This window comes from Equus quagga, chromosome 15 (assembly GCF_021613505.1).
Source record: "Equus quagga isolate Etosha38 chromosome 15, UCLA_HA_Equagga_1.0, whole genome shotgun sequence".
Taxonomy (NCBI): domain Eukaryota; kingdom Metazoa; phylum Chordata; class Mammalia; order Perissodactyla; family Equidae; genus Equus; species Equus quagga.
The window spans coordinates 24,727,578-24,742,934 of NC_060281.1; the positions used below are offsets into that span (position 1 = coordinate 24,727,578).

Consider the following 15,357-nt stretch of genomic DNA (forward strand, 5'->3'; position numbering starts at 1 on the left):
AGGGAGAGAGGCTGGCACCCAGGGATGGGCTGAGGCCAGAGCAGCCACTCACTGTCCAATTTACAAACACACGCCCTCCCCAGCAGGGGCTGACTGCTCCACTGTGCACCTCGATGCTCAAGACTCTTGTTTACTAACTGGCCTTGCCTTCGTTCTTCCCCGGGAGCCCGTGCCTCCCCATCACACTGCTCTCTCCCTGTGGGGCTGAGGTCAGCCCCTACAGCCCCTCGCACACTCCAACCCTTCCCCGCCACCCCTGCCGCTAGTAGCATCCCACTTGCACCGGGCTCTCCCTCACGCCCTGCCCCCTCACCATGGCTTCCATGCGCGCCCGCCGCTCCTCCTCTTCCTTTTTCCTCCGCATGGCCTCCAGGTCCTGCCGGGCCTCCGAGAAGGCCTGCAGGAAGGTGTCAAAGATGCCAAAGAACTCATCTGGCTGCATCTTGCTGTCGTGCTCCCCAAAGTGCATCAGGGCCTTGGAGAACTGTTCGGGGGAGAAGGGGTGGAGGAGAGTCACCGCCAAGCATGGTGGGCTCTGCCCATGGGATTGGCTGGGTTCCAGCCAGAGCAGAGCCCAGTCTAAGGCTGGAACCTTTGGTATGAGGGGCAGGGCTAGAGGGGGAGACCCCATTGTCAGCAGCATAGGGAGGCTGAAGGAAAGGCTTGAGGCTGACACCCTGCGGAGGGGAGGGTTCCAAGCCAGCTGACAGAGGCTGCCCAGAGTCACCTCAGTCTGTTAGGGTATGGGGATGGGATCAGGAGCTACAGCCCTTGAGAAGCACTTCTTAAGGTCAGGAACTGCCCGGTGAGAACTCAAAAGGACCTCAGAAGTCATATAGTTATTGGGCTAGTTATTTAACCCCTCTGTGCCTCAGTTTCCTCATCTGTAAAATGGGGATAATATAGAACTTCTGACTTTTATTGAGAGCTGCCAGCCCTAATTCAACACACTCAGAATCCTCTAAAACAGACCTCACTACTCAAACTGTGCTCCATGGACCAGGAGCATGGCATCTCCTGGGAGCTTGTGAGAAATGCTGACTCTCAGGCCCCAGCCCAAACCTCCTGAATGACAACCTACTTTTTTTTTCTTGGTGGGGAAGATTGGCCCTGAGCTAACGTCCATTGCCAATCTTCCTCTTTTTGCATGAGGAAGATTTTCCCTGAGGTAACATCTGTGCCAATCTTCCTCTATTTTGTATGTGGGACACTGCCACAGCATGGCTTGATGAGCAGTGTGTAGGTCTGCACCCAGGATCCAAATCCACAAACCCTGGGCTGCCTAAGTGGAGTATGTGAACTTAACCACTATGCCACCAGGCTGGCCACAATGACCCACTTCTTAATAAGACCCCCACAGATGAAGTCCATGTGCGTGTTAGTGTGAGAAACAGGAAGAAGCGTAGCAACTGAGACCAAAGCTGAGCTCCAGAGTCAGGATACTAACCCAGCTCTATCTATCACAGCTGGGCAACCTCAGGCAAGTTACTTAACCTCTCTGGATCCCAGTGTACATAGCTGTCGAATGGGCTAATAACCTTCCCACAAACCCATAAGGTAGGTAATGAGATAAATCCTGTAAAACATGTAATGTGGTGCCTGGTACCTGAGGAATGGATAAGATCTTTGCAACAGAGTGGCTATTGCTTTTCTTTTAGGAGGGAGGAAGTGGCTTTTCCTCAAAGATCTGCGACTCTGGGTTTGTCCCTTCTGGGCCATATGTGGTAGGGATGGGTGAAGGGGCTGAGTTAGAGAGGAGTGGGGGCAGGGTTGACACCCTACCTTGTCCCTGGCCTCACTGAGCTGGTCCTCCAGCTCTGAGAAGCTAAAGCTGGAGACTGTGATGAAGTCACTCATGACGGGGACAAACTTGTCATTCGGATCCCGCATCTGGCGTTTCTGATATTCCAGCTCCTGAGGAGGGAGAGTGAAGTGCTGGTGAGACGGGTGCCAGGATAAAAGTCAGGAATCCTGCGGGTCACCCCGTCTCCCACCCTTCTTGCCAGTCCCACAAGATCGAGCCTTCCTTCAGCAGAGGGAATGCCCCAAGTCTCAAAATTCTAAGGGTGGCAAAGATGTGAGAGTTGTCAGCCAGTCCACCCTGCCTCTATGCTTCCCTCACCCCCACAGCCATCTTTCTTTCCCTGGATCCTTGCTACCAAAAATGTGGTCTGGGACGAGCAGCATCCTCATCATCTGGGAAATCTGAAGACACAGACTCTCAGGCCCCACTCCAGACCTGCAGAATCAGGATCTGCATTTTAACAAGACCCTCGGGGGAGTTGTGTGCAGATTCAAGTGTGAGATGCATTTCTAAATCTCCTAGCTGATGTAGATGCTGCTGGTCCATGGACCATGTTTTTGGTGGCACTTCAAAGGGCTATAAATTGAAACCCCTGCTGCCCCTAACAGTGGCAATGAAACATTCTCTCTCATCCTTCATTCTCTAAGCCCGTTCTCCCCTTACCCACCTAACCCCCGACCCCCTTGAAGATGGGAAGGGTCTTTAGTTCCTGGGTGTGGGGGACAAATGGTCGGGGAGATCCCCATACTGGGCCAGCCTAGCCCAGGGCCAGAGATGGCTTCTGAGATGATACTATCAGAACAGGACTGGTGCTGGCCAGAGACCTGGGTCCAGCAAAGAATGCAGCCCCTGGGTCCTCTACTGACCCAGGGAGGAGGTGAAGAGTCTCCAGTGTCACACTATGTGCTGTCTGTCCCTAGCCAGCTTCTGGTGGATTCTCTTTCCCGTCCACTTGGATCAAACTTAAGCATGCAGCTGACTTATGGTCCATTCCACTCCAGTTCCCAACAGACATGTCAGACGGTGACCTGGCTAGTCTCAGATGTGCCTTCTTCGAGAGTCTAAAGTTAAGCCCTAGATGACGGAGTCACCCTTTCCTGAGGGCTGACTCTGTGCCAGAGGCTGTACCCACCGTGCCAGTTGTTCTCCCACCCCAGCCGGGAGCTTCGGCTCACAGGAATGCCTCAGACAGGGTCTGCGTCTGGGGGTCCACCACTGGGCCCAGTGACAGGCAGCAGCAAACACAGGCCGCGTGGACAGCATCCCCTCAAACCCAGGCAGGTGTTGAGGATGTACTCACCACCTCGACTGCTCTGAGGCCCCTCCTGAGGTTGCCCACCTCCTTCTCCAGCTCCGCCAGGCTGTGGGGGGACATGGAGGGAGAGAGAGGAGCTGAGGGTGGTTTCGGGGAGAGGGCAGTGCAAAGCACAAGGGCCTGGGGGTCACCGGACCTGTGCTCCAGCCCTGCTTTGCCCACTGACACGTGGCCCTGGCAAATCACCTCCCGTCGGTGCCCTGTCTGTGTTTCTATAAAATAACAGGGGCGAAACTTACATTCTATAGATCTCCGGAGATTGGAAACGTCACCCTGTGTCTAAGAAGGCTTCCAACATATGGCCTCTGGCTTGGGTTTATCTATTTTTATTACTACCAGGTAATGTTTATAAGCTCTTAACATGGCACCCTGCATGCAGTAAGCATTTGACTCATATTGGCCGTTCACCACCCCATTTCTACTTCTATTGGAGATGCTTCTATCAGCCTATATCTGTTCAGGTCTGACTTCCTGCCTGTAGCAGATACTGTTGGTGCCCCACACATAGCTCCTAGGACAGTACGTTGTAGTGCACAGCCCTGACTTCCAGCTGTGTGAGCTCTTTTTCTGGGGGTCAAAGCCTGTACCCATGGCCAGAGAGTTATGGCCCCTCACTACCCCTCAGCCAGTGACTGACAGGAGACGGTGTACAATGTCCCAGCCTCCTTGCCCACTGGGTGGGATAAGCAGAGGGAATGTCCTACACTATCTCCCAGACTCCCTGGGAGGGATTCAGTTCCGATTGCCCACAGTGGTCACTGGCTTAATAATATTCTGTTATTGGCATTCTTTCCTGGGAGCATCTCTGAAATAAGGATTTGAAAGCAAATATGTCTCTGTCTGCTCCTCGCAGAGCTGACACTGAGACACTCACTGCCCATTCCTAGTTGGCCCAGGGTAGTCTCAAAGGAGGAAAGTTAGACAAGAGTATGCATAATCATAGGGAGAAGGAAGCCTCAGAGGGACCCCTCACTTGACTTTGGCGGCTTCTGGAAGGTGCTGAAGCTCGGAGGGCATGTTCAGGATATCAGGGAAATGCTTCTCCAGGATCATGATCAGATAATGGAGCAGAGAGATGTTTCTGTTGATGAAATTTCAGGGGTAAGAGATCAAGGTATTTGGCGACAAGGGTCAAGAGGAAACTAGGGTGAGGTATTAGGAGAAAGAGGAGATGAATTTGGGTTGGAAATGGAAGAAGGGTCCAACAGGGAGGAGGGGAGAGGCCAGAATGGGGTGAGATGGAGGCTAAGGAAGCAGGCGGGGTCCCACCTGTCAATGCTGGACTTGGTGTCGGCGATCTTGTTGAGGCTGGCTACCCGGAACCCGTAGGCGCCCCCACGCTGCCCTTTGTTCATGAAGTTGCCAATGGCCAGGACAACCTCTAGCATCTGCGTTAGACGCTTGCTGCGGACCAGCTCCCGGGAGGCCAGCAGGATGGCTGGGAAAGGAGGGACAGGTCAGAGCCCTACATGGACTGGGCCAGGGCAGCTGGTCCCCCTGCACTCCAGAATGATGCCACCACAAGGTCCAGAACAGGGTCTGTGAAGTGCCTTCAGCTCTCAGGGGCAGAGACAGTACTCGCAACTCCACGTCTGCTCCACACCCGCCATCCTCCAAGGGAAGCAGAAAAACTCACCAAAAACCAATTTGCCAAATAACCCATTCTCAGAATTGCCACCTCTTCCTAAGAATATCTTTTCTCACATATATTTAAAGATTTTAGTGAATATATACAAGAATATAATACTTTTACTTTTCTAAACCTAGTGATCAAAAATTTAAATTTTAGCATTTTACAGATTATGGGACTGTTTCTGACTCTTTTGAAATGCTGAATTATATTGATTTTTTGGAAAGAAAAAAGTCCATCAATAAAATCATAACATGTCATCAATTGGAATATTCCTATATTTTTGTTCTATAAGATAACGACGTGCTTGACAGTTGATGATGTCTTGGATTTGACTAAATAGGTTACTTGACATACAATTTTTAAATCATTTAAAAATTTTCCTAAGCTTTAGGCATTTTAACCATTTCCCCCTAATGCCTTAACTGTTACCTTTGTTAGCTTTAGTTTGTATTTCTAACAGGAACCAAAACTTCAGAATCTCATTCTGACGTGGATGCCCCAGCCCTTCCTCAGCTATTACGTATTTATGGTGATGTGCAGAATTGGAATACAAATCCTACACTGAAATGTTGTCTATTTTGTCTAGTTATAGAATATAATTTTTGATGATTAAATGTGGTGATAAGAAGACCAAACCATTCTATCATCTTCAGCTGATGCCAAACTGAACATTCCTTAAGATGCTGCTATGAAGACACAATGACAACCATTTACTAAAAGTTTGCAAAAATCCCCCAAAGTAATTAAAAAGGCTGTAAAAAATGAGTAGTAAGTAAGGTTTGTCAGTAGCTTCTCAAGTTGAACACGCACACAGTCTATGACCTCACAGCAGCGTCACTCTTGACAGGTATATGAGGGGTTTCCAGTTTGCTTTCTCTTAAAAATTACAAATAGATTGGTTAAATAAGTTACAGCATATTCATATGATGGAATAAAATATAGCACTGAAAATGAAGAACCACTGCTGTGTGTAACAATAGGGATAACTCACAACCACAATGCTGAGCCAGAGAATCCAGGGTACAATTATTTGTACTATGCTATCCTTTTATATAAAGTTCAAGAGACAACCTTGAAGGAAGGGGTAATGGTTGGAGGGGGACATGGCAAAGGGCTCTGGGGGCTGGGGACACTCCATGGCTTGACCTGGGCATAGATTACACAGGTGAATTCACATTAGGATGGTTCATCAGTAGGACTCCTGTGATGTGTGAGCTTTTCTACATGTGTATTTCAATAGGAAGTTTACTTTTAAAAAACTACTTATAAAAGTTTCCGGCAATGTATGTTGGTTGGGATAATTTTTCTCAGGTTGATAAGCTGCTTGAAAAATTTGTAAAGGAGTCCTCCAAAAAATGCTAAAATGTTGGCAAAACAGAAAATGACAAGAGCTCAAAGGAAATCAGTGTAAATTGGAAAACTTCCATATGCAAGGCAGACATTTTAGATATATTCATAAGAATAATATATTCATGAATGTATTCATAAGAATATGTTTATTTACATTTGAAACCATATTCATCTTGACTACTTCAATGAATGCATTCATAATGAGAATTGGTAATTTTGGTATATTCATAAGAAGAATGTGTTCAAAAAGAATGTGTTCATGAATATATTCAGAGAAGAATTGGTAAATTTGTCAAATTTGATGAATTGGCTTTTGGCAAATTGACCCAGAGGCCCTGCTAGGGGGTGGATGTCAACAGCTCACCAACCAGCTGGGATGGGCCAAACCAGCTCTTGCAGGAAGATTTCCTGGAGAACTGGAAGGAGGACCATGCACCCCAACTCCTGCACAATCCTTCTGTCTCCACACCCAGTCAAGCCCATGGACCTGATTCTGTGAGGTACAATTTCAGCCACCTCTTCCCAACTCTTAGAGGTAAGAGACCTCCAGACCATTCTAGAACAGGAAACATGAACTTGCTGAGCTTGATATTAAAGGGAGACTCTCTCCTGAGCATCCACTGACTAATTCTCAGGGACAGTTTGGGAGTGGTCTCCTGGGAGCAGGAAATTATCTGAGATTAAACCTACCCGGTGGCTAAACTACTCTGGTTCCATAGCTCCAACTGGCAATTGCTCACATTTGCTCCACTGACCCAAGACCCATATAGTTGAGCACATGTCTTGGGCTGAACCCCTTATCTGTGCCTCATGCCCCAAAGGCAGTCAGCAGCAGGACAAAGAAAGTTGTGTGAAGGTGAGGACTCACCCATCGCCAGGGCAGGAGGTGCCGCCAGACCTTAGACTTGCAGAGTCACTGCTGATCTCTTTCCTTCTCTCTCAGACCAGCTATCTATGACCACAGCCAGCTTGCAGTCTGCAGTTCCCTTGCTATATGTGTCAGGATCCAGATTACAGAAAACATCTGCCTCTAGTTCTGTCACACCCCTCCCTATCCTCAGAATGCTCCCCAAAGCAGCCTGTCAAACTCCAGGAAGGGCCATTCTCTGGAGTGGGCATTCCAGGGAGTGCTGGCCAGCCCCAGTGTCCAGCAGAGGGGGCCCATGCTCTGCTCTGCCCCCAGCCTGCCTCCCCCACAGCACCCATCCCCTGCCCAGCATCCTGGACACAGGCTGTTTTGTTCCAATCTGCTGATCCTTCCCTCACTGCAACTGAACCTCACAGCCTCTCCTCCTTCTCCCCTCCTGGGTCTGCATGCCTGCTCACCATCCTGACCACCTGCCTTTTCCCCCAGCTCCCTGCCCCTCCATCCTCTGCCATCCCCACAGGCAGATCCAGGGAGATGCTCTCTGGGAAGTGCTACAGGACAAGAGAGAAGGGATGGATTCTGAAGAATGACATCTGCATTCCAATCCTGGCTCCACCACCCACCAGTAACAATGGCCTCAACATCCCCATTGAAAGATGAGAGAATGGCACACCCATAGGGTTGTGAGGACCAAATAAGACCAACCCTGTGGAGCGCTCCACACAGTTCTTGGCAAATGGTTCTCATTTAATTACAAAGTTCTCATCTGGAAAAGCCCTGTATAGGAGGGGTTCCCCTACCCAGAAAATCAGATGCTCAATTTCCTACTTTCTGAATAGCTCACACTTATTGTCCAGAGGTCCTCTATGAGTTTAGTATCTGTCGAGCAAGTTAAAGATGGATGAGCTCAATGTGTGTCAGGCACTGTTCTGGGTATTTGCTATTGTCATCATTTTTTTTAGCATTTCTGTCCCATGCTGGGGCAGATGTCAACAGAGCTCCTGCCTTGGGGAGTTGGCGTGCTGAGGCATAGGGAAGGAGTTGCAAGGCTGGCACATGTGCTGACATAAACAAGTGCATATATCTACAAAAATCATAGTTTTAAACTTTGTCCTTGACTTTGGGTTTTTTGGGGGATCAAGAATAAGGAAGGAGTTTTCCTCTGGCCCTGTTCATTGACTCCCACCCCGGGGCCTCCCCAGATGTCTCTCCACTCCAGGCCTCCTCCACACCCTCAGCCATACCTTCCACTTTGGGCTTGGCCTCAGCCAGCCGCTCCTGGAACTTCTTCTTGAAGAAGAGGGCCTGCAGTCGCTGCTGGTAGTGGTCGATCCTGTGGACAGGGAGAGTTACCTCATAAGATGGCTCCCCCAGCCCCAGCGGCCAGCTCCAGCCCCCTCCTTAGCCTGCCTCCCCTGCCAGCCAGCCCCTCCTGCCATGCCTGCTGCCCCGACCTGCTCATGTCATAGAGGAAGCGGTCAGCGCGGGCCATCCGCTCAATCTCATGCTTGTGCTCCTCGAGGAGGTCAATGTCACTCTTTTCCGGGATGAACTTGAGGAGCTGCAAAGAACGGGTGAAGATCGGAAGGGAAACTGTTGAGAAGCTGATATGGCGGGGCGGTGCATGGAAGCCCGTACACTGACCAGGTTCAAGATGGGGAGGGGGCCCCTTAGAAGAGAGGCATCCTCATGTGGATGGTTTACACGTCATCCACCCCAAGGAGGTGGCAGGACACCCAGCTCTTTAGACTTCTTCTTTTCAAAAAAAAAAAAATCGAGATATAACTTACATACAATAAAGCACACTATTCTTAAGTGTACAGGTCAACACTTTTTTAAACCAACTTTATTGAGGTACAATCTACATAAGTGTGCAGTTCAATGAGTTTTGACAAAACTATGCACCCATTGAAGCACCATCCAGATTAAGATCCAGAAGATTTCCATCCCCTCAGAAAGTTCTCTTGCACCACTTCAATAAGCCAACCCACCCCTTCCCCCATATACAGCCTCTCAACTGAATTCTACCACCTTAGATTTGCCTATTCTTGAACCTCATGTCAATGAACTCATGCTGTGTGTTCTCTTGGTGCCTGGTTCTTTCACTCAATGTCACATCTGAGATTCATTCCTCTTGTAAGTACTGGTAGTTTGCTTTTATTCATTGCTGAGTAGTAGCTTACTGTAGGCACAAACCAGTCTGTTCACTTTCCTATTGATGGGCAGTTGGGTGGTTCACAGTTTGGGGGTTTTATAAATACAATCGTTATAAATACTTTCATGCATGTCTTTTAGTCAACATGTGTACTCATTTCTCCTGAGTGAATACCTAGCACTGGGATTGCTGGCCAATAGGAAAGTCTTTTTAGCCTTGGTGTGCACTGCCTGCCAAGTCATTTTCCAAAACGATTGTACCAAATGAGAATTCCAATTGCTTCACATCCTCGCCAGCACTTGGCGTTGTTAGTCTTCTTAATTTTGGCCATTCCGGTAGGTGGGTGGTGCTACCTCACTGTAATTTACTGTATTTCTCTGAGGACTAATAACATGGAGTCATTTGGAAATTCTCTTTCATGAACCATTTGTTCAACTCTTTTGCTCATTTCTAAGTTGAGCTGTTTGTCATTTCCTCACTGATTTGTAGAGTTCTTTACTCTGAATATGAGATCTTTGCTAGATACACATAAGGCAAAGAGCTTCTAAGGCTTGTCTTGTCTTTTCGGTCTAGGAATAGTGCCTTTTGATGAACAGAGTTCTTAATTTTAATGAAGTCCAATTGATGGTGGCTTTGTTTGGTGTTATCTAGGTTCCTCTTGAAGGACACAACAAATGTGGTGGAAGAGATTTGGGGAAGAAAAGACTATAGGTCACTCTGACTTTGCCTCAAGACCTGTGGGGTATCATACCTCATCTCTCCTTTTGGGGGGCCTCAATCCCCCGGGAAAGATGCCTTTTCTGGCCTCCCGTCAGAAAGGCTGGCCCAGGAGAGTTTCTATAACCCTTCCCCTTCACTCCTCCACCCTATAGCCTGATTTCTCCTTGACCTAAGAGTCTCTGCCTCTCTGGGGACTGTCAGAAAGGAATATGGCTGCCCCCTAGTTTCAGCTCCCCTCCCTGCTAGGGGCCTCACCTGCTCCAGCATGTCCTTGGCGAGGTCCTCCTGCTCATCCATCTTCAAGATGGCCTGCCGGATCTCCTCGTTAGAAAGCTTCAACCTACGGCAAACCCCACCCCCTGAGCAGCCTGGCCTGGCCCCTCTGCTCAGGACAGACCCCAGATCCTCTCCTCCAGAATCCAGAGCCCCGGCCTCCTCTCTCCCTTACGCGAACGTGGGAGTATATTTGATAGCACTGCCTCCTCAGCTCCTCTGCAGAGTCTCCTCAGACCACACTGACGTGGCGTGCTCCATAAACCCCGTAACGAGCTATTTTAGTGTCTAAATAGAGAGCTGAGTCTGGAGTCCCTGGTCTCTTGCTTGAGTCTCCGTCACAGCTGATAGGGACAGTTAGGAGTAAAACGGCTATCTTCAGTGTAGACTGAGAGAGAGGGTGACAGGTTTCTGATCCTCCTCCTTCTCCTCATGCCTGACATTATCTACGGCATCTCCATGGGAGCATGGGAATATGGGCAGGCCACTCGGGGGCAGCTTCCTGCTTCCTTCATTCTTAGAAGACAGAATGGCTCTCAGTCATCTGACAGCGCCTCAGCTCCCACACAGCTGTTCCAATCCGTCCTGTTCTCTGGGAGAGGGAGAAGCCACCCCCCCACACACACACACACACATATGCGCACATGCACGTGTGTGCACACACACACAGCCCTTCCACATCCCCTCCAGATGCACACCCATTGGGAGCCCTGGGGATGCAGAACTCTCCCCCACCATCAAGGGGGAGAAACTGAGGCCTGGGGCCCTGTGGGAGGAAAGGGGGGTAAGATGTCCCAGAGGTGGCCAGGGCAGCACTAAGAATAGCAGGGGAGGCGGTGCCCTCTGACCTGGCTCACGCAGGAGGAACCACACAGAAGCTGTGCTGTTAGCACAGATACTGCGCTGTTTGTTCTGCAGCCGCGGGAAATGCTTGGGGGCTGAGATCATGCTGCTCTGTGGCCTGAGCCAAGCGGGCCCTCCATGGGCTTAGAGCAATGCCACTGCTAGACGCTGACCAGGCTGGTCGGGGCCTGGGGTCGGGGCATTTCCTGTCTGCAGAGCCCTGCACTGATGCCCAGCATGGGCTCTCAGGAGAGGGTCCTAGATCAGTCTCCCCCCATTTCCAGGGGAGAGCAGAGAGGGGGACACCAGAGACTGCTATGCCCCCATTCCTCTGCCACCTCTCTCTCCCAAGCATTCAGGTAAACCACCGTCTTTGCTCTCGCTCCAGCTCGGGTCCCTGCTCCCTGGGGGGCCCATCACTCCCGCCAGGACCCTTTCCCAGAGCAGGGGCCGAGGAGGCAGGGCGAGCACGTACTTGGAGAGAAGGATGATACAGTTCTGGGCCCTCCGGCCGTCAATGACCGACAGCTCTTTGACTTTGCGGGAGGCCAGGTAGATGTCCTCGGTGGAGCCCAATTCCTTCTGAAACCGACAGGCCAAGTGGAAGGGGTGAGGTGTGTGTTGTCCCCAATCTTCTTCTTGCCCACCCACCCAGGAGCCACCCCCCTACCAACCAGGGAATGCTCCTGGTGTGAGAGGAAGAAAGGAAGGAAAAGAAAAAGGAGAGAGAGAGGAGGGCAGTTAATAACCGACTCTAATGGCAGGCATCTGGGACCTTACCATGGGCTAGAAGGGGTTAGGGGGGCAATAAGGAGCCCCCAGTTTTTTGTTTTAGAGATTGCTCTCTCTTGGCAAACTAGAGAAGGAGCTATTCCGATGGAGGGAGTGGCCGATCCCTGTGGCTTCGGGGAATGTGATATGATCTCCCACATCCCCAGAGAATCAACCTCCACTCCCACAACTCCCCCCAGACAGCCTCCCCAAGCTTATAATGGGAAGCTGGTTCTAAGTCCCCGCAAGGCCACAGTTCCTGGACTCCTGGACCTTCAGACATAGCCCACTGGGCCCAGGGTACAGGGCATCCTCAAGGTCAGAGGTGGGGAAACTGAGGCAGAATTCCATGTAGAATTCTCTCCTCTGGGGTTCCAGCAGGCAGCTTCCCAAGAAATGATGGCTTCCCCTTGCTTCTCTTGGGCCCCTGGTGAGGTAGACAGGAGGCTAGTTCTCACTCTGGGAGGTCCCACCAAACACATGTTCCATGTTACACCACTCCAGAGGCTGTCACTCACATTGTTATCTTTGTGAATTGTGCCCTGGAATTGTGCAGTGTCCAGCCTGTGCAGTCTTACAGGACGGGCTTGCCTTGGGCTCAGTGGGTAAGACAATAGATCTAGACTAGCTCTTCCTCCTCACTCCAGTATTCACCCCCATTGCTGGCAGGGCTCTGCTTACATTATCTCCCTTTCCTACATTTCTTCTTTCTCTGTGGGGTCCCAGCCCTGTGCCTCCCTGTATGGATGGGTAATAAGGTAGAAGAAAGAATGGACAAGCCCTCTTTTTTGGGCCCAGGACAGGGCAGCAGCCCAGGACAGTAGTTAAATATTAGAGTGTCCAGAGTCCCAGGAGTGACTCACCTGCTGAGAAGGATTAGTTATCAGCTCCTAGGCAGGTAGCAGCCACAGCCAACAGAGAAACATGCACAACGTTAGCCAAGAGTTTTGGGGACCCAGGAACAGTAGGCAAGACATGGGGACCCTCAGCTCTGTCCGCCCCATCCCAATGAGACCCCCATCGCTGGAGATGGACACCTGCAGGTAGCCCTGGCCAGGAGCTGCTTCTCGCAGACATGCACTCACAGAGAAGCCAAGCAAAGCGGAGAACAGGCAGGTCTCCCGCCTGTCCTGGGCCCAGCGGCACCACTGCTCCCCAGCTAGGGCTGACCAGGCCCCTGAGCACCCCACCCCAGGCCTTGGCTGTGTTCTTCCCTCTCCTCTGCTGAGAATCTGCCCCAGGATGAGTTCGTCTCTCTAACAGGGGAGCAGACACAAATGAACGTAAGCTAGAAGCATGTCAAAGTCACATTCACTGTGGCCAACGAGGGCAAGTGTCCCTGAATTTTGCCCCTCACCCCTTGTCTGTCCTTTGATCTCTAAGGGAGCCGAGGGGGAAGAGCCCACATCTAGTTCTCTCTTCCTGACCCTGACGGAGTTGAAGTCACTAACTCAGGACCTGCATGGGGCACAGACGGAAGATCACAGTTCACAGGACTTCCCCTGCCCCATGCACCCAGGGCCCCAAGACAGGGAGCGGAGGGGACCAAGGCGACATGGCCTCTAGGATGTCTCCATCTCTGCTGTGAATTTAGCCCAGAGTCTGGATGACAGCTGAGTCACAGCAGTGAGCCCCATCTGCAAACAGGGGGCTGGACTGAGTGGGCTCAGAGAGGTAAGAGAAGACAGAACAGTTTCTGTCTTAACTCCTCTCTACTTATCAGGTCCAGCTTGTCCCAAACTCCATAGGCCCTCTTTCCCCAGTGACCCCATCCCAGCCCTACCTCAGGGCCCTGGAGACTGAGTGGGCTGGGCTGGAACCCTGGCCAGAGGAAGACTCTCAAACCAGGGGGAGACATGTGATGGGCCGCGCGTGATCCACCCCTTGCACGCACTCCCTGCATCCCCAGCACCCAGCCCCCAGCACTGACACTCAGGAGCCCCAAGAGCTCAGGACTTCCAGCTGCAGCCAGGCCACAGCTGCTCCCGTGGCCATGCCAGCCTGATATGCGCCTGGGGCTAAAAGCATTTCCTAGAATTAGGGGTAGAGATTCAGATGCCTTGAGAAACTCCATTTAAATAAATAACCATCTGGTTTTTTTAGAACTCCAAAACAGGGTGAGAGCCACCCCACCTTTGGTTAGCCCCCTAGGAGCAGTCACATGGCCCTCAGTCCTGTATGCCGTCGGGAAGGGCCATCCGCAAGCCCGGACTTGGCAGAAAGCAGCAAGGAGCCTGGCCATAACATCCAGCCATTGCCCAGAGCCCGGGAGGGCACAGACCCTGTTCACTGGCTCCTGGGAAAGTTCTCCGGGCTAGGACCCTGGGCTCAGCAGAGAACACAGAAGAAAATGGCACAACCCAGAGAGGAGACAACCCCTCGGAGGCAGGCCAGAGAGAAAGCAAATGCTCTAAGGCCTCTATGCTGGTAACGCCCAAATTGGACTTGGGGGGAAGGCCCCCAGATGTGTGAGCTACATGCAGATTCCCTGGGCCCAACTCATCTCCTGACTCACATTCATTTGAGGACAAGGTCTGAGAATCAGTGTTTTCGGCAATCCCCATGGTACTGCCTTGGGAATGCCCTGTGTTCTTCCATCAACCCCACTCCCCCTCCTGCCCCTGGAAGATCATTACTGGTCAGCCATCTGTACAAAGTGTCTGTGGAGCAAAGTCCAGGGCCTCTCCCAACCTGCCCAGGCTGAGCCCCAGCCTCAACCCCCTAATGTGATGCGGGGAAGCTCCATCTTCCTTGAAACATTAACATCCTCTGTTCAACTGACTTGTGGGGGTGTTGGGAGATGAAAGTTGGGAGAGAGTCGTTTAGTCCCTAAATCCCGGGGCAAAAGAAAGATCAGAGTCAACAGGGGCCAGGCCCTGCAATTCCACATCCAGTGCTCCAGGACAAAAGAGAGAAATGGACAAAATAATATTTCTTTGCTTGATGTGTGAATACAAACTGTAATCTAGTGGGATGTTTCCCCCAGTGCACCACACACTTCTAATTCCTATCTGTGTCTCCAGCAAGCACGTGGTACCTGATAAGGAATGAAACCATTCAGTATACATCTGAGGGAGCAAGGGCGGTGCTGAGGGTTTCGTTCAAGGGATTATATGTGAAGTCAAGACTAGAAGTCAAGACCCAAGACGCTAGAGGGGGCAGGGTCTTACCTGGTGCCTCTGATAGGCTGAGAACATTTTTTCAAAGTCCTCTAGGTCCAGAATCCGAAATACCTGCATGTCATCAATCTCATTCCAGACGGTGCCAGGGACACGTTCCTAAGTCGAGGGCAGGGAGAAGACCCCACGGTTGACTCAACTCCATTATGGAGACGTCTGGTGCCTCCCTAACCCCGCCTGTCCCTCAACTGCACACATAACGACAGCCAGGCTTTCAGGCCTTCAGAAGGGGCTCAATTCCTCCCCTCAACTCCCACCCCTCTCCAACACTCTGCTCCAGGGTGGAGGCCAGAGACGACCCTCTTCTCCTCCCTTTCATGTGGGGCCATATGGAAGTATGTTCCAGAAATCACCAGGAGGGCAGGAGTGATGGGTGGGCAAGTATGAAAGGGGGTGCAGTGTACTCCTTCCAGAGAAACAAAAACAAAACCAACACTCTCAGGGCA

The 15,357-nt window shown here is 51.1% G+C and overlaps 1 protein-coding gene across 6 annotated transcripts in view; it reads right to left on the reverse strand.

Annotated features, from left to right (window-relative positions):
• Nucleotides 1-15,357, reverse strand: part of DAAM2 (dishevelled associated activator of morphogenesis 2) — a 105,013-nt gene that overhangs the window by 3,054 nt on the left and 86,602 nt on the right. For 5 of the 6 annotated variants that reach the window (XM_046640213.1, XM_046640214.1, XM_046640216.1 and 2 more), the window contains exons 15-25: nucleotides 14,903-15,010; nucleotides 12,596-12,622; nucleotides 11,437-11,543; nucleotides 10,101-10,185; nucleotides 8,425-8,531; nucleotides 8,215-8,303; nucleotides 4,389-4,557; nucleotides 4,093-4,200; nucleotides 3,105-3,165; nucleotides 1,783-1,914; nucleotides 314-484 (exon numbers count right to left, since the gene is read on the reverse strand). In XM_046640213.1, the coding sequence (XP_046496169.1) occupies nucleotides 314-484; nucleotides 1,783-1,914; nucleotides 3,105-3,165; nucleotides 4,093-4,200; nucleotides 4,389-4,557; nucleotides 8,215-8,303; nucleotides 8,425-8,531; nucleotides 10,101-10,185; nucleotides 11,437-11,543; nucleotides 12,596-12,622; nucleotides 14,903-15,010 (1,164 nt within the window). The remainder of the gene's footprint in view (nucleotides 1-313; nucleotides 485-1,782; nucleotides 1,915-3,104; nucleotides 3,166-4,092; nucleotides 4,201-4,388; nucleotides 4,558-8,214; nucleotides 8,304-8,424; nucleotides 8,532-10,100; nucleotides 10,186-11,436; nucleotides 11,544-12,595; nucleotides 12,623-14,902; nucleotides 15,011-15,357) is intronic. The other variant, XM_046640217.1, reaches the window with a different exon arrangement.